Genomic DNA, 25,367 nt, shown 5'->3' with positions numbered 1-25,367 from the left:
ATGCTGTGCACAAGAGCTGAGAGAGGAGTTCTGCAGAGCATTGCACAAGAATAGGTAGGGGGAAGATCCTGTGTGTATCAGCAGTGTCATTGTACAGCTGGGACTTGTAGTCCTACAAATACAACATGCTGCTGAGAATCCCAGCAGGCAGACATGTAACTCAGGGCAGTACTTGTATTCACTCCCTTTGCAGAGCAGGGGGAGGGGCAGAGATTGTTGTTATTGCAGGTAAACAAAGGGCCAGAAGAGAACCAGGGAAATTAGGAAATATATATATTTTTTGCCTAAAACTTGCTTAGCTCAGTTATATATTGCTGCCCATTAGATTTACAGTGCTATATATTTTTTTTCATAACTCGGACAACCCCTTTAATGGCAGTTTTGTATTCTTTTTTCATGTCTGTTAAAAATGGATGAATTTAATTGGCTTTTAAAAAAGAAATTATTTCCAATCCCTGCAGTATACATAATGTCCCCCTAGTGGTAATAATGTCCCCCATAGTGGCCCCCAGTGGTAATAATGTCCCCCATAGTGACCCCCAGCAGTAATATGTCTCCCATAGAGGCCCATATTGTCATCCATTAGTGGCCCCCATGGTCCCCCATAGTGGTCCTCAGCTGTAATGTTTCTTTTTAAGCCCAAAAAAATTACTCACCTTATCCACTTGCATGCGCAGTTGCATAGCTCCTCTTTTGATTCTGAAGGACCTGTGCTGAAGCGTGATGATGCCACCAGGATGTCCTATTTTTTGACAGCCATGTAAATGGCCATGTAAATAGCCCTTTAAATAGACTGCAATGGTTCTGAAAAAAGGCCGTGTGACGGCCATTACAGAGCTGTTTTTCACAGTTGTGTGAATGTAGCATGAAGGGACTGAGCAGGGACACTGAACAGGACTGAGCTGCATGTAATGTATGAGAATTCATGTACTATAGGCTTCAAAGGACAAATAGAGAAACATTTTTAATAAAAAATAATTGCAAATATGTTTTTTTCTAATAATACAGCAAATTCAATAAAAAAAATCACCACAAAGATGTCCACAGCCTTTGAGCTCTGCTCTCCAGTTATCCACAAAGTTATTCACATCAACAAATCTGACAAACGTTACTATAACTTAAAGGGGCTGGCCCACCTGGTACACTAGGATAACCTATCAGTGTCAGAAAGGGGCAGGTCCCACCTCTGGGATCCACTTCTATCTAGGGAATGTGGCCCCGAAAGTGAAAAAGAACACACAGCACATACACAGTGTGCTCTCCATTCATGGTTTAGGGAGTTCCCACAATAGCTGAGCGAGTGCGCTCGGCTATTTTCAGAAGTCCCATAGTGGTGAATGGAAAGCGCACCGCGCAAGTACAACCACCTCTCTGTTCACTGCTATGGTACGGTCATTTCAGAACTTTCAAAGCGGTGAATGGAAAGTGGCTGTGCATGCGCAGCTGTTCTCTGTTCACTTCAGGGGTTCCGTTCTGGAGATAGGAGCAGGTCCTAGATGTGGAACCTGCACCTATCTGACATTGATGGTATATCCTAGCGATATGCCATCAATGTCCCAGATGGGAATACCATTTTAACACAAATTCTGTTGGGTCACTACTAAGAGACACTTTTACACCATAAGTCTTGGCAAGATGCTCACTAGGTTCCTTTTTTTAACCCATATAAAAAGTCTGCATAAAAAAGCAAAAACAATGTCCATAAAGAAAGCAAAGCGGACACACATTTCGTTTTATTTTACTAGGTAGAAAATGCTTGAAATAGGATCATTGAGCATAAATCCCACAATGTGCAGGATTTATTCATCTGTGGCTAATGGTGTGTGATAAATGTACACATCTCACTGAGGATAGTTTACATTTTACATTTACCAGATCTTTAGAAATCAGTTTTAAAATCTGTTCAATCTTCGTCTTCTGATTTCCTCCAAGGATGGCTCCCGTGGCGCCCCACGACCTGAAATAGATAGGAAAACACATTTTACTGTTAATAAAAACAAAAATATACATAATGTTCCCAATTTATATGGCATATTGATTTGTCACAGAGATGCTTCCATACTACGGTAACGGTACCACGGAATGCGGACTACAAAGCTTCCAGAGGACTAGGTATTAAAAGGTTGTTTAACGTTACTAGAAATAGGCTTTTATCTAAGTGTCCACATTAGAAAGAAATGCTATTTAATAAGCCAAGTAGCTCTGTGGTGCATGCAGAATTGTTTCAAAGGGTGGGGTTTACACAGGGAAAGTGCAGCCTGAAATACATGGACATGAAAAAAAAAATTGTACATGGAAAAAATATAGACGCTGATTTACAAATCCTGTCTAGAATCTAGACAGCATAAACTTAGGCAGTCTAAAGGTGCACCAAATGTATCACTGTGGCTTACTCCGTATGTTATATCTGGTGTATAGTTAGAACTTTTGCATCTAAAAGGGATTGTCCTGCCCTTTTATATTAATGGCCTATCCTCAGGATAGGTCATAAACATCTGATTGTTAAAGGTCTAAAACCCAACTGACCAGCTTTTCTACGGTAGCTGCGGCCAGAAGCACTGCTTTAATTTTCTTCAATGGTAGCAGTGCTGCAGTAACCAGCTCCGTTCACTACACTACACAATGGATGGGGCTATTTAGTTCCAGCACTGGAACTGGCCAGGAGTTTGCAAGATGTTGGACCCCTACTGATCAGATATTGATGGCCTATCCTGAGGATACGTCATCCACATATAAGTACTGGGTAACCTACTTAACTGCTTACCGACCGCCTAACGAAGGGATGCGTCCTGGCGGCGGTCGATTCATTCCTCCTAGACGCATATACGCGTCATCTCGCGAGACGCGAGATTTCCTGTGAACAGGCGCGCGCTTTCACAGGAACCGAAGCTAAGTGAGTGGATCTGCAGCCTGCCAGCGGCGATCGTTCGCTGGCAGGCTGTAGATGCGATTTTTTTAACCCCTAACAATGAATGGAGCCTTACAGGGGGGTGATCAATGACAGGGGGGTGATCAATGACAGGGGGGTGATCACCCCATATAGACTCCCTGATCACCCCCCTGTCATTGATCACCCCCCTGTAAGGCTCCATTCAGACGTCCGTATGTGTTTTACGGATCCACAGATCGGATCCGCAAAACCCATATGGACGTCTGAATGGAGCCTTACAGGGGGGTGATCAATGACAGGGGGGTGATCACCCCATATAGACTCCCTGGTCATCCCATATAGACTCACTGATCACTCCCCTATAAGGCGCCATTCAGACTTTTTTTGGCACAAGTTTGTGGAAATTGATTTTTTTTTTGTTTGTTTTTTGTTTTTTCTTACAAAGTCTCATATTCCACTTACTTGTGACAAAAAATAAAATCTCACATGAACTCCCCATACCCCTCACGGAATCCAAATGCGTAAAATTTATATTCCAGACTTCTTCTCACGCTTTAGGGCCCCTAAAATGCCAGGGCAGTATAAATACCCCACATGTGACCCCATTTCGGAAAGAAGACACCCCAAGGTATTCGCTGAGGGGCATATTGAGTCCATGAAAGATTGAAATTTTTGTCCCAAGTTAGCGGAAAGGGAGACTTTGTGAGAAAAAACAACAAAAAAATCAATTTCCGCTAACTTGTGCCAAAAAAAATAATTTCTATGAACTCGCTATGCCCTTCATTGAATACCTTGGGGTGTCTTCTTTCCAAAATGGGGTCACATGTGGGGTATTTATACTGCCCTGGCATTTTAGGGGCCCTAAAGCGTGAGAAGAAGTCTGGGATCCAAATGTCTAAAAATGCCCTCCTAAAAGGAATTTGGGCCCCTTTGCGCATCTAGGCTGCAAAAAAGTGTCACACATGTGGTATCGCCGTACTCAGGAGAAGTTGGGGAATGTGGTTTGGGGTGTCATTTTACATATACCCATGCTGGGTGAGATAAATATCTTGGTCAAATGCCAACTTTGCATAAAAAAACTTTGTTTTTATTAACAGTAAAATGTGTTTTCCTATCTATTTCAGGTCGTGGGGTGCCACGGGAGCCATCCTTGGAGGAAATCAGAAGACGAAGATTGAACAGATTTTAAAACTGATTTCTAAAGATCTGGTAAATGTAAAATGTAAACTATCCTCAGTGAGATGTGTACATTTATCACACATCATTAGCCACAGATGAATAAATCCTGCACATTGTGGGATTTATGCTCAATGATCCTATTTCAAGCATTTTCTACCTAGTAAAATAAAACAAAATGTGTGTCCGCTTTGCTTTCTTTATGGACATTGTTTTTGCTTTTTTATGCAGACTTTTTATATGGGTTAAAAAAAGGAACCTAGTGAGCATCTTGCCAAGACTTATGGTGTAAAAGTGTCTCTTAGTAGTGACCCAACAGAATTTGTGTTAAAATGGTATTCCCATCTGGGACATTGATGGCATATCGCTAGGATATACCATCAATGTCAGATAGGTGCAGGTTCCACATCTAGGACCTGCCCCTATCTCCAGAACGGGACCCCTGAAGTGAACAGAGAACAGCTGCGCATGCACAGCCACTTTCCATTCACCGCTTTGAAAGTTCTGAAATGACCGTACCATAGCAGTGAACAGAGAGGTGGTTGTACTTGCGCGGTGCGCTTTCCATTCACCACTATGGGACTTCTGAAAATAGCCGAGCGCACTCGCTCAGCTATTGTGGGAACTCCCTAAACCATGAATGAAGAGCACACTGTGTATGTGCTGTGTGTTCTTTTTCACTTTCGGGGCCACATTCCCTAGATAGAAGTGGAGGGGCATGGCGAGTTCCTAGAATTTTTTTATTTTTTGGCACAAGTTAGCGGAAAATGATGATTATTTTTTCTTTTTTTATTTTTTTCTTACAAAGTCTCATATTCCACTAACTTGTGACAAAAAATAAAAACTTCCATGAACTCACTATGCCCATCACGGAATACCTTGGGGTGTCTTCTTTCCAAAATGGGGTCATTTGTGGGGTAGTTATACTGCCCTGGCATTTTAGGGGCCCTAATGTGTCAGAAGTAGTTTGAAATCAAAATGTGTAAAAAATGCCCTGTGAAATCCGAAAGGTGCTCTTTGGAATGTGGGCCCATTTGCCCACCTAGGCTGCAAAAAAGTGTCACACATCTGGTATCGCCGTACTCAGAAGAAGTAGGGCAATGTGTTTTGCGGTGTCTTTTTACATATACCCATGCTGGGTGAGAGAAATATCTCGGCAAAAGACAACTTTTCCCATTTTTTTATACAAAGTTGGCATTTGACCGAGATATTTATCTCACCCAGCATGGGTATATGTAAAATGACACCCCAAAACAAATTGCCCAACTTCTCCTGAGTACGGCGATACCAGATGTGTGACACTTTTTTGCAGCCTAGGTGGGCAAAGGGGCCCACATTCCAAAGACCACCTTTAGGATTTCACAGGGCATTTTTTACACATTTTGATTTCAAACTCCTTCCCACACATTAGGGCCCCTAAAATGCCAGGGCAGTATAACTACCCTACAAGTGACCCCATTTTGGAAAGAAGACACCCCAAGGTATTTCGTGATGGGCATAGTGAGTTCATGGAAGTATTTATTTTTTGTCACAAGTTAGTGGAATATGAGACTTTGTAAGGGAAATTTTTTTAAAAAAAAAATTGAAATAAAAAAATCATCATTTTCCGCTAACTTGTGACAAAAAATAAAAAAGTTCTATGAACTCACTATGCCCATCAGCGAATACCTTAGGGTGTCTACTTTCCGAAATGGGGTTATTTGTGGGGTTTTTCTACTGTCTGGGCATTGTAGAACGTCAGGAAACATGACAGGTGCTCAGAAAGTCAGAGCTGCTTAAAAAAGCGGAAATTCACATTTTTGTACCATAGTTTGTAAACGCTATAACTTTTACCCAAACCATTTTTTTTTTTTTACCCAAACATTTTTTTTTTATCAAAGACATGTAGAACAATAAATTTTGAGAAAAATTGATATATAGATGTCGTTTTTTTTGAAAAATTTTACAACTGAAAGTGAAAAATGACATTTTTTTGCAAAAATTTCGGTAAATTTCGATTAATAACAAAAAAAGTAAAAATGTCAGCAGCAATGAAATACCACCAAATGAAATCTCTATTAGTGAGAAGAAAAGGAGGTACAATTCATTTGGGTGGTAAGTTGCAATACACCGTGAAAGTAGTGTAGTGCAGAATTGTAAAAAGTGGTCTGGTCATTAAGGGTGTTTAAGCTAGGGGGGCTGAGGTGGTTAAAGAGGCTATCCCATGACTTATGTAAAAAATGAAAATCAGACATCATATAGGACATGGCAACCTCTTTCTAACAAAGCTAGAACCAGCCCTGCACCTCACATGGATCCAGAGATCTCCCCATTCATTGTTCTGCTAGATTTATATTAAGCTGGCAACTCAAAGTGTCACGGTAGGTGAGGAAAGGGAGGAGAACCAAATACAACAGTAACAAAAACACCAGGCTAGGCCCCAATCCCTGCGCCTTTCCCTGACTGCTGACAGCATGAGCAAATCCTAAAGGTGGAAGTGCTCATGCGCTGGAACCTAAGCCCTGCTGACACTGAAACAAACCCTCAGCTAGGGAGCTGGAGATAAGACAACCGGTTCCTTGCTCTTGTGAAGGAACCAGCGTCTCACTGAGGCCTAGCCAGAACACACAACAAAAGGGAAAGAAGGAGGACTTAGCTTTAGATGGACGGGGAGCAGGAAATCCACCAAACACTAGCTGAGAACTCCAGGAGCAAATATAAACCGCAAGGGCTATAGTGAGAGACGGGTATAAATAGCACCACTAAATAGCTAATGAGCAGAACCTGTGGGGAGGTGGGATCCTGCCCAAAACACACAACAAAGAGAAACAGACAATCTGTCAGATAGACTCACGTGCAGCAAGTCTGTCAGATCTTCTCAGGCCTCTCACAGGGCAGGGTATGACAGTACCCCCCCCCCCCCTTCTACGGGTGACCCCTGGGCACCCAGGACCAACCTTATCCGGGTGTGACCTGTGAAAGGCCTTCACAAGGCAACTAGCATTGACATCGGTAGCCGGAACCCACATTCTTTCCTCAGGGCCGTATCCTCTCCAATGCACAAGGTACTGAAGGGAGCCACGAAAAACACGCTAGTTGAGTATTCTGGAGATCTAAAACTCCAGATTACCATCTAGCAAGACAGGGGGAGGTGGCAAAGGAGATGGTTCAGCAGGTTCAACATACTTCTTCGACAAAGACCTGTGAAACACATTATAGATCTTCCAGGCCTGCGGAAGTTCCAGACGAAACGCAACCGGATTAACAATGGCCGAGATTTTGTAAGGACCAATAAATCTTGGGCCCAACTTCCAAGAAGGTACTTTCAACTTAATGTTCTTAGTAGAAAACCACACCAAATCACTCACACACAGGTCCAGACCAGTCATACGTCTCTTGTCAGCCATCCGTTTATATATTTCACCCATTTTTTTCAAATTAGTTTGAATCTTCCGCCAGATAGAAGACAACGAAGAAGAGAATCTCTCCTCTTCAGATATACCAGAAGATTCAGTCCCAGAAAAAGTACCAAACTGAGGGTGAAAACCATATGCATATTCAGTGAGTTTTTGTCTTTATGTATATGGGATGTGCCACTTCATTTTGTTGGTAACATTCTTTTGCACCTGGTAGCTTCTGTGTCACATGGTCTGTTGTGGGTGCGTCTCACAGCTTTATTTTATTTCACCTCACAATGCATTGGTGATATCACTATAGAGGCACGTGAGAGCCTGGCTGTGAGTTAATTTCTAGCATTGTTCAGACCCTGTTCACACACCACAGGCGTTTTAGTGATAGGACCCCATGCGTGCTGAGACACCATGACGTGGTGCATGAGGGGCTCCGATATGTTCCTGACTGGAAGATATTGGCAAAGTTCTCAGCTTTTAACATTGGCTTGAGGAATTAGCTAGTATTGTCAGTTGCGTATCATTTTGGTGCATTTTCTGCAGTGATTTGTGAAAACCATATGTGCGAAAAAATGCTGACTTATCAGTGGACTCCTGTCTACGGTTATTCAAGGCAAACTCAGCCAAAGACAAAAACGAAGACCACTCTTCCTGATTCTCGGCGACAAAACACCTCAAATAAGTCTCCAGGTTCTGGTTAGTGCGCTCAGTTTGTCCATTCGACTGAGGATGGAAAGCCGAAGAGAAAGACAACTGAATACCCAGATGAGTACAGAACGCCTTCCAAAACCTGGAAACAAATTGTGTCCCCCTATCAGACACCACATCAGAGGGGATGCAGTGTAATTTCACAATGTTATAAATAAATACTTGAGCGAGATTTTAGCATTGGGCAAACCTGATAATGGTATAAAGTGAGCCATCTTACTAAAGCGGTCCACCACCACCAAAATTACAGTCTTCCCAGAGGAACTTGGTAAATCAGTGATGAAGTCCATGGACAAATGCGTCCAAGGACGAGATGGGATGGACAAAGGAAGAAGAGATCCTGAAGGCTGAGTATGAGCCACCTTAGCACGTACACAGGTCTCACAAGCTGCCACATAGCCCTCAACACATTTACGCAAACCTGGCCACCAGAATCTCTGGGAAATAAGATCCACAGTGGATCTACTCCCAGGGTGTCTTGCAAGGACAGTATCATGATGTTCCTTGAACACCTTGTGTCAAAATCCTAAAGGAAAAGGAAAAAACAACTTCCCTGTAGGACAGGAATAAGGAGCCTTACCTTGAGCCCCCAACACTTTCGCCTCCAGTTCAGGATAAAGAGCGGATACCACCACCCCATCAGCCAAAATCAGAGCGGGATCCTCCGAATCCCCCCCCCCCCCCCCCCCGGAAAGCTACGGGACAAAGCATACGCTTTGACGTTTTTGGCCCCAGGGCGATAAGTGACCACAAAATTAAATCTGGTAAAAAAAACAATGACCATCTGACCTGCCTAGGGTTCAGACGCTTTGCCGGTTGCAGGTAAGCCAGATTTTTATGGTCAGTAATTACCGTAATCGGATGAATCGCTCCTTCTAGCCAATGACGCCATTCCTCATAGGCCAATTTAATGGCCAGCAACTCTCTATTCCCAACATCATAATTTCTTTCGTCAGCAGATGTAAGAGGTGGACCCGAGGGAGTCCGTTGGGATACAGTGAACCACACAAGAATTAAGGCACGGACAGTGAGCTGTGTGAACCAAAATAATTTTACTGACTTTAGAAGAGAAAACTATATACAATATAATGTACACCGTGATCCAACCGGACCACACGGAGTGAGGTATGCTCTGGTGTACTGAAGTGGTGATACAACCTCTCTGGGTTGTTAGCAACCCAAGATTGTCCACAGTGGGACCCCAGCCGGGAATTCCCTAATTTAGGTACTGTACCTTTAAATATTCATATTTTGCCTAAATGCCACTAAATATGGCAGGATTTCCTAACCGACTCTCTGTCCTCCTGCCACTTCCTTTCCCCAGCCCCTGTAGCTTTTCTCAGGAAGTTAGGACATGGCAACAAAATAACAAAATGCACAAAATAAATAAGAAGCTATTTTTTACAGTCTATTTCAATAAGAAAGCCAATCAGGTGTAGCTATAAGATTACTTTTCTTTTTATATATTAATTGTCAACATCTCGCTCCATTAGTTCTAAGGGGGCTGTCCGACTAAAGGCCTCTAGTGGCCAGTCACACAAACTTCATGTTATATCACTATAGCTTATTCAATGTAGTCACAGATGTATCCAATTGGAGTATCATATGTTTCATCTTGGGGCCCCCAGACTGTGACCCCCTCACACAGAGAGTTTCTTTGAAAAAAAAGCACAAGGGCACCATTTGCCAGGAGAGGGACTCTGCGACAAAACTGCTCCGACTCCCACTTCTGACGCGTCAACCTCCACAATGAACGGTTGAAACACAGGGTTGCACCAGAATTGGAGCGGAAGCAAAACATTCCTTTATTGCACAAAAAACCTGTAATGCCTCTTCCGACCAGAATGAGAAGTCCACACCCTTCCTAGTCATATCAGTCAAAGCCTTGACAATAGTGTAATAATTCAGGATACATTTTCTGTAGTATATAGTAAATCCCCAAAACCGCATCAGAGCTTTCTGATTCTCCGGTTGATCCCATTCCAGTACCGCACGGACCTTTTCGGGATCCATGCGAAAAACCTGAGGCAGAGAGTAAGTAACCCATAAAATGCAGCTCCTGAACAGCAAACACACATTTTTCCAACTTAGCATACAATTTATTCTCCAAAAGGATCAATAATACTTGTCTTAAATGATCCTGATGAGTCTCCATATCGGGTGAGTAAATTAGTATGTTATCGAGGTAAATAACAACAAACCTCCCCACTAAATGATGAAAAATGTCATTGATAAAGTGCTGGAAGATAGCCGGGGCATTAGTCAAACCAAAGGGCATGACCAAGTTCTCGAAGTGGACCTCAGGGACATTGAAGTCTGTCTTCCATTCATCCCCTTCCCTGATTCTTATCAGATTATAAGCCCCTCTTAAATCCAACTTAGAAAACACCTTGGCTCCGACAATCTGATCAAACAAATCCGGGATCAAGGGAAGGGGATAAGGATCATGGACAGTAATAAGATTCAGTTCCCGGAAATCTAAACACTGTCTAAGGTTCCCATCTTTTTTTTTTTTAACAAAAAAGAAGCCAGCAGCCATAGGTGACTTTGATGGTCTAATATATCCTTTTGCCAAACTCTCGGCAATATACTCCCGCATAGCTACTCTTTCGGGTTGGGAAAGATTATATAACCGACATTTTGGCAATTTAGCTCCGGGAATAAGATTGATCGGACAATCATACTCTCGGTGAGGGGGCAACCCCTGATTTCCACCCTCAGAGAATACGTCCGAAAAATCAGAAAGAAACAGAGGTAACACCTTAGTGGATACCACAGAAATAGATGAGCCGAGACAGTTGTCCATACAAAAATCACTCCAATAACTGATCTGTCTAGTTTGCCAGTCAATCGTAGGATTACGTTTGATCAACCATGGTAAACCTAGTACCAGAGGAGCAGGCAAACCCTTCAGTACAAAACAAGAAATGGACTCAACATGAGAATCAACCACCCTTAAATGAATTTCTTGCACAATATGAGTTAGACACTTTTTGAGTTAGAGAGGAGCAGAATCAATAGCAAACACCGATATCCCTTTGCTTAATGCGCTTCTTTTAAAACCATGACTCTGAACAAATTGATAATCAATAAGGTTAACCCCTGCACCACTGTCAACAAATACTTCTAACTCAATATTTTCAGAGTCTAGCGCTACCATGGCAGGCAGGAGAAATCGGGTACTGCAGGTAAAAGACAAATATACATTTTCTGACTACCCATTCACGCTACCAAGAGTAAGGGAACTCGATTTTTTGGAAAGAACCCCTTTTTTCCTTTCTTTTCCATCTTGAGGCTTAATAAAAGGACAAACATTAATTAAATCTCCTTCTTTACCACAGAAGAAACAAAGTCTTCTCTGAACTCTAAAGTTCCTTTTACCAGGGCAAGGAGAGACTTGACCCAACTGCATAGGGTCATCACCAGACACTGGCTCAAGTGTCTCTATGCCCCGAGGGACAGAAGGGATAGTTTCCCCACATGATAGTGCATCCTGGTTGAGGGGAACCTTGCACCTCTCTCAGAGGCGTCAATCCGTACGGCTAGGGACATGGCCGCCTCCAAAGAATCAGGGTTTTTATGAAACGCAAGGGCGTCTTTTAGTCTCTCAGACAGCCCATGACAGAACTGACTATGGAGTGCTGGGTCATTCCACTCAGAGTCAGTCGCCCATCTTCTAAATTCTGAACAATATGACTCAGCAGAACGTTCTCCCTGACTCAAGCTATGTAGCTTAGATTCGGCCAGAGAGACCCAGTCTGGATCATGATAAATCAGGCCCAGGGCTCTGAAAAATTAATCCACCGATCGGAGGGACTGGGAACCGATCGGTAGAGAAAAGGCCCAAGACTGAGCATCACCTTTTAGCAGAGAAATGATAATCCCCACTCTTTGATTTTCGTCTCCAGATGAGATCGGACGCAGACGAAAATACAATTTACAAGATTCTCTGAACTGAACAAAGTTATCACTTCCCCTAGAGAACCTATCTGAGAGAGCGACCTTATGTTCAAGGCTGACTTGGTTCCCACGAGCGGAACCAGACGCCAGAGATCTCTGACACAGTGCAACCGAATTACGGAGGTCAACTACCTCCAAAGACAATCCCTGCATGCGATCCACCAGTTCATCAACAGCTTCCATTTCGCACAGAGCAAGGGGAAACAAAAATAAAGGTATGGGCGGTTTATAATGTCACGGTAGGTGAGGGAAGGGAAGAGAACCAAATACAACAACAGTAAAAAAAACACCAGGCTAGGCCCCAAAGCTAGGGAAGAGGGAAAGGTCACCACCTGACAATCCCTGAGGCTTTCCCTGACTGCTGACAGCATGAGCAAATCCTAAAGGTGGAAATGCTCATGCGCTGGAACCTAAGCCCTGCTGACACTGAAACAAACCCTCAGCTAGGGAGCTGGAGATAAGACAACCGGTTCCTTGTTCTTGTGAAAGAACCAGCGTCTTACTGAGGCCTAGCCAGAACACACAACAAAAGGGAAGGAAGGAGGACTTAGCTTTAGACGGGCGGGGAGCAGGAAATCCACCAAACACTAGCTGAGAACTCCAGGAGCAAATATAAAACGCAAGGGCTATAGTGAGAGGCGGGTATAAATAGAACCACTAAATAGCTAATGAGCAGAACCTGTGGGGAGGTGGGATGCTGCCCAAAACCACAACAAAGAGAAACAGACAATCTGTCAGATAGACTCACGTGCAGAAAGTCTGTCAGATCTTCTCAGGCCTCTCATAGGGCAGGGCGTGACACAAAGGGAGTGTCTTTTCTGCGGCAGCTAAGGGGGCGTTTCTCATCTCTCCCCATCACAGCTCAGGGGGCAGTTGAAGGATGAAACTGAGCATGTGCGGAGATCTCAATGAGCAGGACAAAGAAATAAGGAAAATGAACAAACAGCAGGTGGCGCTATACAGATATATTTTATTGAATAACTCAGTGGCTATGCTAAATTTTTAATTACATGCAATTACAAAAGTATTTAGGTCCTGGTTTGAAAACTGTAGAATATTTTTTGTCGGACAACCCCTTTAAGCTATGTCCCCTTTAAGCTGGAAAACCAAAACGGCGGAGCTGGTGGATGATTCTTTTAGATGAAGTCAATTAAGAAAATCATCTAAAACTGACATTGACATTGTATGACATCAATGCTCATGAACTGGGTGCAAAATACAACATAATTAATTCATAATAGTAAATGTGCTCCACAATATGAGCATGTCCAGTATAGAGAGATAAATACAGACAATGTATCCATAGTCCATGTCCTTATTTAACTCCGTATTTTAATAATGGTGGGTTATGTTAGAGGGCTTGTCCGGTTTACAAAACCCATTTTCATATACTCTAATAGGGAATTTTAGTTTCTAAAGGAGGGATCCTCTGTTTAGCATTTCTTGGCCAGAGTGGACATTGGTTGCAAAGAGCAATGATCTGTCCTGTCCTACATTACACAGTAATGCCTCATTTACATGTCAGTGTTTTGATCAGTGATTTCCATCAGTGATTGGGAGCCAAAACTTGGATGGAAGCGTCCACAGACATAGGGTATAAGGGAAAGATCTGCACCTGTTCTGTGTTTAGAGCTGCACCTGGTTTTGGATCAAAATCACGGATGGAAATCACTGACCGAACACTGATGTGTGAATGAGGCATAACCCATTAATTTGAATGAGCCCAGTGTAACGCCTTATTTTCCCTGTGGTAGCACTGTAGGGAAACTGAGCTCTTAGGGCTCGTGCACACGAGTGTGTGTGCCCCATGCTGCGGACCGCAAAAAGTGGTCCGCAATGCACGGGCACTGTCTGTGTGCACACTGTTGACGGATGCGGACCCATTGATTTGAATGGGTCCACGATCCGCAAGAGACGGTCTGCACCTCTAAAAAATAGGACGTGTTCTATTTTTTGGCGTTGCGGAGACACGGACTGAAATCCCACAGAAGCTCTTCTTAGCTTAACCCCTTTGGTTATTCCCTTTTTACTAGAATGGTTTCCACAAAAAACAGCTATTTCCAGAGATTTCTGCTTCAGGGAGTCCTGGTAAGAGCATGATTACGTAGATAATTACACATCTGCAAGGGAAAATCACAGCAAGTGTACACCGATGCATCACATGGTAATGAATATAATTAATCAAATTAGCATAAATTTGCCTGGTCCTTCTGAGCAACAGCCACTCTCTACTCTTCCCTCTGTGAAAGGGGTTAAACAATTTCTCAAAACCCCCCTACATTGTTGTGCATTTTCATACGTATACAATATTATCTAATGACATTATAATCAAAATGAATGCTCATCTCATTGCCTTTAAGAATAACATCAGCCTGAACCAAAGTTCTATTATGTGGCTGAAAAAGCCAAGATGAGTTCATGGCAAGTTCAGTTTATATAAAAAAATTATTGTGAACATAAACGGACATTGTATTTAAAAGTTATTGCTAAAGATATGGGACCATCTGTAAGGAGTAAGTCAACTCCCTAAGACATGTCTGTCTGGAGGGAACAAGGTTACTTGATAAGGACTCATATCCTTGAGGCACACCTGCTGTATGAGGTTCAATTTATATATTCATAATTATATTATATATATATCTCTGCATGGTATATTTAGTTTACAACATATGTTAATCAATAATTCATATAATGTGTTATCTATGTGTAACAATGTATCGATTTATATATATGTCATACCATGTATTTACCATTTAGAAGGTATTGTAGAAGGTACAGAAACAAGTGAGTTTATGTTAATTGGGATATAAAAATGCTATTTCAAAACAATAGTTATTCATGGAGTAGATAAGTGAAATGTACAAGTTCCGATGCCAAGCATCAAAGCCGCTATATGAAATTTTCATCAAGTCAACCTATATTTCAAAAAGATAGGAGAAGACAGTCAACTCCAACAAGTCCAGGATATATAGGTAATTAAAAGTGTCAGGGAAAGACCTTCCTCAATGATTTATATAAAAAGGTCAACGAAGTCATGAGAAAGTATTATTAGATATTTAATTTTAATGCTTAAAAGTTGTGATGTTCATCTACAATACCGCAGTGCCACCTGGAGGCAGATGGAAAATATTATATTATTTCATTATTTGTTCTATACCATATTAGGAGTGGATATGACATCATGATGTTATTAGCATGCGAATACACCCACCTTACCTGATTGGGAATCCCTAATCTAAAGGGGATGATTCTTAGATAAGGGGGGGAATAATTACTCGTGTGCGGAGTAGCATGAAAAGGAGAGCTAGAGGGAGAGATCCAAAGATCCAAAAAAGCCATAAAGATCCATATATCCATTGATCCATCCATTCATTCAATCAATCAAAAAGAAAAACTTTACCAGAAGAAACTTGGATTATTCTTTTTTGATTACTAGGAAAGTTCTTCAGAACTGGTCCCATCTGAACTCTGTCTACCTTTGACCCGGTAACGTATATTTAGTTTACTACTCATGATATTAATAAGTTATTTCTCTCGGTATATAGCCAAGAGTCCCCATACTGTGGGAATATATATATATATAGTGTTAGGCGCCTCCATAATGCTGATTACTCTCTTAGCAAAGATGCATATTGTTAACGGAAGATCTGACATTATTTGAAAAGAGGACTAAACCCTTGGAAAGTTATTTTCCTTAGTCTGATTGCCGAGCTGAATATTTTATCATATTAATATCATATATTTTTGATTGTCATAGGAAAACAGAGTCAAGGGATAACAGTTAATTTCCTGTATAATTCGTGTTTTATTGTTATAGCCTGTTTAATAACAGAAGATCCTAAGTTTCTCTTGGTATATGAGTCCATTTGTTAAAAATATGACACTGGTTGTCATAAATCAATAAATCATACTGTGCTGATCAGATAGGGGTGTGTTAACACCACCGTGTGGTACATTTTGGATGTTAAGTTGTAACTTCATCATTTGTTTTGCAATTGTATTGTTTTATATTCTTTGTTTTTATAATAAACGATTATATATTTTTGCATATACAATTGTCCCATTGTTTCACTGCTTGCACAAATCAAATTAAGAAACTTGATAAAAAGAACTTAGAGGCGTTTTTTATGTCCGCCTGAAGGATAATATAATTTTTATATTTTTTATCCTCTCTTTTATATGAAGATTCTATTTCATATAGAAGATATATGACAACATGTGCCGGGCCAATCACCGGTAATATACTTACCCCGCTCCTGGCGCCGCTCCTGGTCCCCGTACCACCGCTGCTGGAGTGGCGCCGGGAGAAGGGTAAGTATATTACCGGTGAGGGGCTCGGCACATGTGGGGGGGGGGGGGGGGTTTGAGAAATTAGATAACCACTTTAACTTGAATGCTCCCTTCTTCTAAACCAGACAACCTCTATAAGGGAGCTTCATTTTCCCTCATGCACATAGCCGTATTGCGGCCCGCATACAGCAGGTTCACAATACACGGGCACCGGCCTTGTGCACCCCACACCACGGATGCTGACCCATTCACTTGAATGGGTCCGCAATCCGGGAGATGCGGTGCGTAACGGAGACAGGGATCAGAGGCCCACGGAAGTACTACGGAGTGCTTTCATGGGTTTTCTGTCCATGCCTCTGCACTGCAAAAAAGTAGTGCACGCACCACTTTTTTGCGGTGCAGACCGTTGGATGCGGATCACGGACCCCATTCAAATGAATGGGTCCACGATCCGCATGCGGATGCCCCACAGTTGGTGCCCTTGCATTGCGGACCGCAGCACGGGCCCAGCCAGCACACGGTTGTGTGCATAAGCCCTAACGGTATGGCTCAGGTAGTAGATCCTAACAAAAAGGACAATATAAAGAAACTCCGTATGTTCCTTTTTTTTTATCCTATCTCAGTTTTGAAAGCAAAAAACCTATAAAAACTGCACTGCGTGACCCTAGCATAAAAATATCTTCCATCTTGAAGCCAGTGTTTAGTCACGGCTAGGTCATAAATTGTCAACCACTGCCCTTGTGCTGCTTGGCCCATCTGCTTGATACAGATATGACAGATCTCACATACTCTCTGCACTAGGTCTACTATTGCATAAATGACGAATGGGTGGACAGCCATCTGCAGGCTAATGCCACTCAGTCAGCAGTTTTCAGGCCGTTTATCTAGAAACTCCTGTTAAGTACTTGGATTTGGCTTAATGCAGGTCAGCCAGAGGAAGCACTTTATTAATGAGCCACTTAGACTAAAGTAGCATAACAGCTTTAAGTAAACTGTAATTAACTTGTATTACAGCCCAGGCTCCAGCAGGTGGCAGCACAGTTGTTTGTAGTTAACACTGGCACCAGAACTAGGACAAATGCCAGTCAGCAAAGCTTTTCACATAGTAAGCAGAATTAGGCTTATTTTGAAACAGATGGGCTCTACAGAAGCCGCTGTACTGAATGTTATGGAGTTGTTTATTGTCTGGCTGGTTTCAAAATCAGGGATTACGCTGCAGCATCGAGCAGTTTCTGTGCCACATCAGGGTTCAAACAGTGAGTGAAAGCTCTCGGGATACCCACACTCTCGTTTTATTTTCCAATTAACCCTGTGTGGTTTCAATTTAAACTCGTATATCACCCACATTGAAAGAACAAATAAACAAATATACAGAAGATTGCTCATCCCCCCACTACGTCCATGTGCAGACAATACACCACTGTGCATTAAAAGACATTTATTTTCCTGGCACATTTAATTCTGTCAAAAACCATTAACAAGACCTGGAAGATTATTAAAATGTAACTTTTACTTATGACGATTAAAATAAATAAAGAAAATATACTAAATAAGTGCGGTGAAAATACATTTTCAGTAAAATGGTATAACTATACCGTACACCCCTGGTAGTAGGAAATTGTTATGTCTGATAGCAGCAGCAGGAATCAAGACTATTCTCCACACGTGGATCGACCCCACACCCCCACAGTTTAAAGGGAATCTGTCACCTATTTTGAACATATAAAACCGTTAAAATAGCAATGTGCAATAAAGTACCTTCTTACCTACGTGTGTCTTCTTTCTTTTATTCAACTTTTCATTCTTATAAAAAAAGCGATTTTTCTGATATGTAAATGAGGTTCCAAGGTGCCCAGAGGGGTGTTATTACTCTGCTCTAGTGCCCAGTAACGCCCCCCTGCAGTGCCCAGCCCGCCTTTCTTCCAAGCCCAGCACGCCTCCTCATAAATAAATGTCCTCCCACATACTTGCCGAATGGCGCCGCCCCCTCCCCACCACGTCATTTAATTTATTCATTGCACCATCGAGCTTCCTCCTCTCTTGGCCTACGGCGGCGCCCCCTCCCGATTACGTCATTTAATTTATTCACTTCATCGGGCGTTCCTTCCTCCTCTCTTGTCCTCCGAAATCCCGCGCAGGCGCAGTATCGGTGAGTATCGGTTATGTCACTGGGCTCGGCGCATGCCCAGTGACAATATTGAGGCTGTTGCCCTCTGGAACAGGAGAATCGTGCAGGCGCAGGCACTCACCGATTTTTTTTTTAATAGCGTTTATTTAACACTTTTGCATTTAGTACAACAATCCCAAAGGGAAAAACAATCACTCGCATAAGCAAGTCCATCATTAACATATTTCCTGACAGTAAAAGACATAAATGTGACTTTAATACAAAGCATCACTGTCATCGCTAAGTTGCGTCTAGAACTCACTCAATCCACATTCACACTCTCATACACACACTTGGGTGGTACAGTCTCCACCGCCGATAACCCTCAAGTCGTACCTTCAGCCTGCACCCATAGGCCCCAGATTTTGTCAAATCGATCAGGCACTCCCCTTGCTTCATATGTCAATTTGTACATCTGAAGGTCTTTATTTATAAAGGTGCACCCATTGGTCCACTGTAGGACACTTGGGCGGTTTCCAGTTCAAAAGTATATTCTTCCTCCCATAGAACATCAACAGTCGTAACAATATTCTATTGTATTTGGAAGGAGTCGCCTCAGAAACTAACCCTAATATACATACTACCGGGTCACAAATCCCTGGGAGCCCCAACTTAACGTTAATAAAGTTGCATATTCCCTTCCAATATACCTGCATTACCGGGCACAGCCAAACCATATGGAGAGCCCCTAGCCTCTCCACATCTGTCACATCCCGGATTCGGTATTTGCCGCATCTGATAAAGACATTGCTATTTTAACGGTTTTATATGGTCAAAATAGGTGACAGATTCCCTTTAAGCTATTTCTTGAGAAAGTCTCCTTCTTAATGAAGATGGACTGGATAGAGGCGTCTTCCAGGAAGGAGATCCATGTGAAGCAATTCTTTGCATGCTGGGAGAGCTTCATAGATATACTGCCCCTCCAGGTTAGAAGATGCATCCAGGAATGTTTTCAACTCACTTCCTGGTCTCAGATGCGTGTCTTACTAAACAATCCGCCAATCTCAGGGATATGATCCTACTTGAGGGCTCAGCGGGGGTTCCTGCGCGCCACGTGCTTACTTGGATTCTAATTCCACTAACTGTGGAGGAGAGGTGAACATGTTGGGCTACTGTTATGTTCTATTCACCTTGCGGTTTGCAAGGAGTCAAGTTATGGTTTTTGTGCTACTAATTCCGTATAACTCATCCTTTCCCCTTCCCCTCTCCTTTCCCCCTCACCCCCCTTCTAAAAACAGACTGGTGTCGGAAGGTTGACGTAATAGCTCCTATATACTACCCTGATTGTCTATGTTGGGACGTTTACCGAAGATTTGCTGTAAATGATGCTGTAAAGTACTACTTATCATATCACACTGCATATACTCCTTTATTGTGTCAACCTGAAATAAAAACATTTGAAAATATAACTATACCGTATGCACCTTTACACAATAGTTCCCGGAGACACAATGGAATGATCTTACCAAATCCAGAAACGCAGACTGTAGCTTTTAGTCTATTGCAGTGCCGTACTTGGGTAATGATGAAGAGGCGGATGCTTATATCAGCGTGGCTTGCTCGGGGACTGAAACTACGGGACCCTAGATGTTAACCCTACCTAGCAATGGGTGGGGGGCTAGTAGTCCCTGCCTAGCAGTATACAGAGCACCCTCCCCGATAGGGGCGACCCCATCAGGAACCTGCCCCTAAATGGGGCCTAAACCCTAATTATGTCCCTCACTTATGTCCCGACATGCCATGTTTCATCCCTGAACGGGACTCCTCAGGTGATATACAGGTGAAGAGGGAAATATAAATAACCCAATGTAAGATAGGCTGTCAAGAAAGACAGCCTATCTGTTAGCTCAGTAGTCTCAATAAATGTTATGTCGTGAACTGAGTGTACCTTGTGAGATAAAATAATACGTAACTTTTATTAATCTCTTTAAAATAAGTGAGACAGTGTTACTAAAATTCTTACACACGCACTTTGGTGCGTATGGCTCTTTGCTAGGAAAGGGGTATACGGTCTTTTGCCCTAGTGAGGGCTTGGTGGTTTGTGGTGGGGGTTGCTTCTAGGCGAGATCTGCAGATATTGCTCAGTATTGAATATACAGCTAAGCCTACTTGTCTCTGACCCTGACTGTAGTCTTGAGTGGGGAGATAGGCTAACTGGCTGTAGTCGGAGCACTCGCCCTGAAAAGAGCGACCCCCAGCCGCTGGAACCTTGGGCCTGACCTACATATCTGTTCCTTGTATTATGGCGAAACGCGTCGGTTAGAACTTACAGTCAGCTATTAGAGGAAGGGATATTTAGGTCAGGCCCAAGGTTCCAGCGGCTGGGGGTCGCTCTTTTCAGGGCGAGTGCTCCGACTACAGCCAGTTAGCCTATCTCCCCACTCAAGACTACAGTCAGGGTCAGAGACAAGTAGGCTGAGCTGTATATTCAATACTGAGCAATATCTGCAGATCTCGCCTAGAAGCAACCCCCACCACAAAAGCCCTCACTAGGGCAAAAGAACGTATACCCCTTTTCTAGCAAAGAGCCATACACACCAAAGTGCGTGTGTAAGAATTTTAGTAACACTGTCTCACTTATTTTGAAGAGGGAAATATACTTCAAAAAGAAAAACAATAAAATGGCATAAATGTGCCTAGTTGGGCAAAAATTAGACACTTTTCCGTTTTTATCCTAAAGAGTCAGAAAAGTGTGAGTTAGAGGTGGGTGCCTAAGTAAATCGCACACCTCTCAGCAAAAAAAACATTACAGGCGCAATGAGGACAGTAGTCAATGTCCAAGTAAAGGCCCCTCAGGACAGTGGTCCATGCCTTAATGAATGGAGAGTGGGGAAGTGTCCCCACCTTTCCTTAATATCACCGCTGGTCAATATAGAAAATAAGGGAGGAAGGTGCTATCTTTAGCGCCAAACTCCCTTTTAAATGCTCCCTGGTCATGCCCTGACTAAGCCCCGACTCATACTGCCCGTCTCTGGAACGCATGTGAAACGCACGCCGAGAGCGCGCGCCTCACAGCAGAAGATGCGGTGGAAGTCACGTGAGCGGTGGGGCAGGCGGAGGCATAACCGAGCGGAGACTGGACTTGACATGTTGCTAAGCAACCGGAAGATGCTCGGATCTGTTCAATACAATGCTACTGATGCCCTGTAGCTGATATAAAAGAGGGCTATATAGCCAATAAACAACAGATTTACAGCAGACTAGAGAAAGGAACCCTCTGACAAACTGACAATCAAAATAAAATGGTTGTGAGCATAATGATATCAAAACTAAATAAGCAAACAAAAAAGATGATAATGCATATGCACCTAAACTGCAATGCACATATTGGATCAATATCTAAAACAGGCTATGGGCATTGTAATTTATCATCTACAGTCACATGCTACTCGGATCGCACTTTACTATTTGGGTGTTATATAAAACAACTATTATTAAGTTGTTCGTTGAGGTTATTGGGATGCTTCACGTTGCAGGATTCTCTTGTCCCAATTTCCTCTTCTCCCTGACTATTTGATCAAATCAATGTCCATAAAATTAAGGCACCCTGTCCTCCCTTCATGTACATTACTCACATGCCGTGATACCGAAGTATATCTTTGGTTAGTTATGTCTCCAATATGCTCCCCAATCCTCCGTCTGTCTCAGCTCCCTGGTGGTCTTCCCAATGTATTCTTTACAGCAAATACATGTTATCTTATAGATAACACCTTTGGATTTGCAATAATCATGTCCCTGATCTCATACACTCTGTTCCTAACATTACTTTTAAATGACTTACCGGAGGACATGTATTTCCAAGGAAAACAACCACCACATCTGAAGCATCCCGTGATAGGTTTATTAAGCCAGGTTTTAGTTGCAGGTGGTGTTACAAAGTGGCTTTTCACAACCCTATCACAGATGTTCATGCCCCTTCTGTAAGTGATACTTGGATAATCTCTGATCACTGTACAGATATCCGGGTCCATCCGCAAAATGTGACAATATTTAGAGATGATGTCTCTCACACAAGGAGCAGCCTCATCAAACGTAACTATGAGGCGAATCTCTCTTTTATTCACATTATTGTCACTATCTGCGGATGTGTTCTGTTTCTTGGGTGTCAGAAGGGATACTTGATCATGTGAGAGTGCTGAATGGAAGGCTGGTTTCAGCGACTGTTGTGAGCAGTTTCTCCTGATACGAAGGTACTGTCCTCGCGGGATTCCCCTTTTAAGGGGAAAGGGGTGACTGCTTTCCCAGTGTAAAAGGGAATTTGTGGAGGTGGGATTTCTGCAAATGGATGTCACGAGGGTGTCAAGAGCCACGCCTGACTCCGTTATACCCGGGGTCAGGAAGTCGCAGCGGGTGGCTGCGCGCTCTATGTATAAAGATAGTGCTGATTCTTAATGGTAGCTTTCTGGGTTTGCCTTGCAACCCTTTTTGCCTCACTCAGGGATCCGTAGCTCCTTCTCCTCAGCTGTTTCTTGTCCAGCACTCCCAATCTCCTTATATTCCTCTCTCCCACTTCTCTGGTTGCCAGATATAGAGCTTCCTGCCTGGACTTCTATACTGACCCACTGGAGCTGTGTAGCTGTGTTCCCTGGTTGTTGTTCCAGAACGTTACCCTCCGGATCCCTGTTGGACTTTTGTTGTCTGCTGTTGTCGTCCACCTGGGATTATATGTTTTGTCTGTATTGTCTGTCCTCTCCTTGGTGTTTTCCTTTTAGTGTCAGTGGTGCGGACTAGTGTTCCCACCGCCCCGTTCACTACGTAGGGCTCATCTTAGGGAAAGCCAGGGTTTAGGCACGTGATCGGCGTACGGGTGAGGAACCGTCTAGGGACGTCAGGGCAGTCAGGTGCCAGCCTCAAGGTGAGTCAGGGGTCACCACCTTTCCCTCTCCCTTGGACAGGGCCTTCCCATTTCCCTCCCTTTGCGTGACGCCGGTCATGACAATGGAAGTATCAAAAGTGCCATTAGAATTTTTAGTTATACATATATCGAGAAAAGGTCATTTTGTCTCGTGGCATTCAGAGGTAAATCGAAGGCCAATAGTGTTGTTATTTAAGCCCTTGACTCAGCTGGTAAATGTCTCCATACTCCCTTTCCAGATAACAAAAACATCATTGATAAATCGCGCCCACATATGAATGCTCTTTGTCTCCGCTGTTGGTACATCCCCAAAAATGCAGGTACCCTCCCACCAGCCCAGGAACAGATTTGCATACGATGAGGCACAAGAGCTCCCCATTGCGGTGCCCCTCAGCTGGTGGTAGAACCTCCCATTAAAGAGGAAATAATTTTTAGTGAGAGAAAACTGAAGGAGCTGGAGAACAAACCGATTATGCGCAGTAAATTGACATCCCCTTGTGGAGAGAAAATATTTCACTGCACGTAAATCAAATTAATGAGGGATAGACGAATACACTGCCTCCACATCAATACTCCCCAAAATAGACCCCTCTTCCAGATGGATACCTTCAAGTTGTTTAAGAAGGTCACCTGTATCACGTACATAAGAGGGCAAAGCAATCACAAATAGTGAAAGTATTTTGTCAATATAAACACCAAGATTTTGGCAAAGGCTACCTGCCCCCAAAACAATGGGACGTCCCTTTAAAGGTGCGTACTCCTTGTGCACTTTCGTAAGGCAGTAGAACGTGGCCATTTGGGGGTATTTGGGAAGTAGGAAATCGTATTCCTCCTGATTGATCAATTTATTAACTTTTGCATTGTCCAGGGTTCCTGTTTATATTGATTAGTGGGATCTCCAACTAGCAATCCCTAGGTGCCAAAAGGGTTTCACACATACAGTGGGGCAAAAAAGTATTTAGTCATCCACCAATTGTGCAAGTTCTCCCACTTAAAAGATGAGAGAGGCCTGCAATTTTCATCATAGGTATACTTCAACTATGAGAGACATAATGAGAAAAAAAAAATCCAGAAAGAATTTATTTGCAAATTATGGTGGAAATAAGTATTTGGTCAATAACAAAAGTTCAACTCAATACTTTGTTATATATGTTTTGTTGGCAATGACAGAGGTCAAACGTTTTCTGTAAGTCTTCACAAGTCTTCACAAGCTTTACACACACGGTTGCTGGTATTTTGGCCCATTCTTCCATGCAGATCTCCTCTAGAGCAGTGATGTTTTGGGGCTCTTGCTGGGCAACACGGACTTTCAACTCCCTCCAAAGGTTTTCTATGGGGTTGAGATCTGGAGACTGGCTAGGCCACTCCAGGACATTAAAATCCACTCCTTCGTTGCCGGGGCGGTGTGTTTGGGATCACTGTCATGCTGAAAGACCCAGCCACCTTTCATCTTCAATGCCTTTGCTGATGGAAGGAGCTTTTCACTCAAAATCTCACGATACATGGCTTCATTCATTCTTTCCTTTACATGGATCAGTCCTCCTGGTCCCTTTGCAGAAAAACAGCCCCAAAGCATGATGTTTCCACCCCCATGCTTCACAGTAGGTGTGGTGTTCTTTGGATGGAACTCAGCATTTTTTTCCTCCAAACACGACGAGTTGAGTTTTTACCAAAAAGTTCTACTTTGGTTTCATCTGACCATATGACATTCTCCCAATCCTCTTCTGGATCATCCAAATGCTCTCTAGCAAACTTCAGACGGGCCCGGACATGTACTAGCTTAAGCAGGGGGACACGTCTGGCACTGCAGGATTTGAGTCTCTGGTGGCGTAGTGTGTTACTGATGGTAGCCTTTGTTACTTTGGTCCCAGCTCTCTGCAGGTCATTCACTAGGTCACCCCGTGTGGTTCTGGGATTTTTGCTCACCGTTCT

General features: G+C 43.0%; 1 protein-coding gene across 2 annotated transcripts in view; it reads right to left on the bottom strand.

Moving 5' to 3' along the window:
* Positions 1-727: 727 nt before the first annotated feature.
* Positions 728-25,367, bottom strand: part of RHBDD1 (rhomboid domain containing 1) — a 137,208-nt gene continuing 112,568 nt past the window's right edge. For both annotated transcript variants that reach the window (XM_040428075.1, XM_040428076.1), the window contains exon 7: positions 728-1,957. In XM_040428075.1, the coding sequence (XP_040284009.1) occupies positions 1,893-1,957 (65 nt within the window). In that variant the 3' untranslated portion in view covers positions 728-1,892. The remainder of the gene's footprint in view (positions 1,958-25,367) is intronic.

This window comes from Bufo bufo, chromosome 4, assembly GCF_905171765.1.
Source record: "Bufo bufo chromosome 4, aBufBuf1.1, whole genome shotgun sequence".
In the NCBI taxonomy this organism is placed as follows: Eukaryota; Metazoa; Chordata; class Amphibia; order Anura; family Bufonidae; genus Bufo; species Bufo bufo.
The sequence above is the reverse complement of the archived record's forward strand: the minus strand, read 5'-3'. Positions and strand labels throughout refer to the sequence as shown.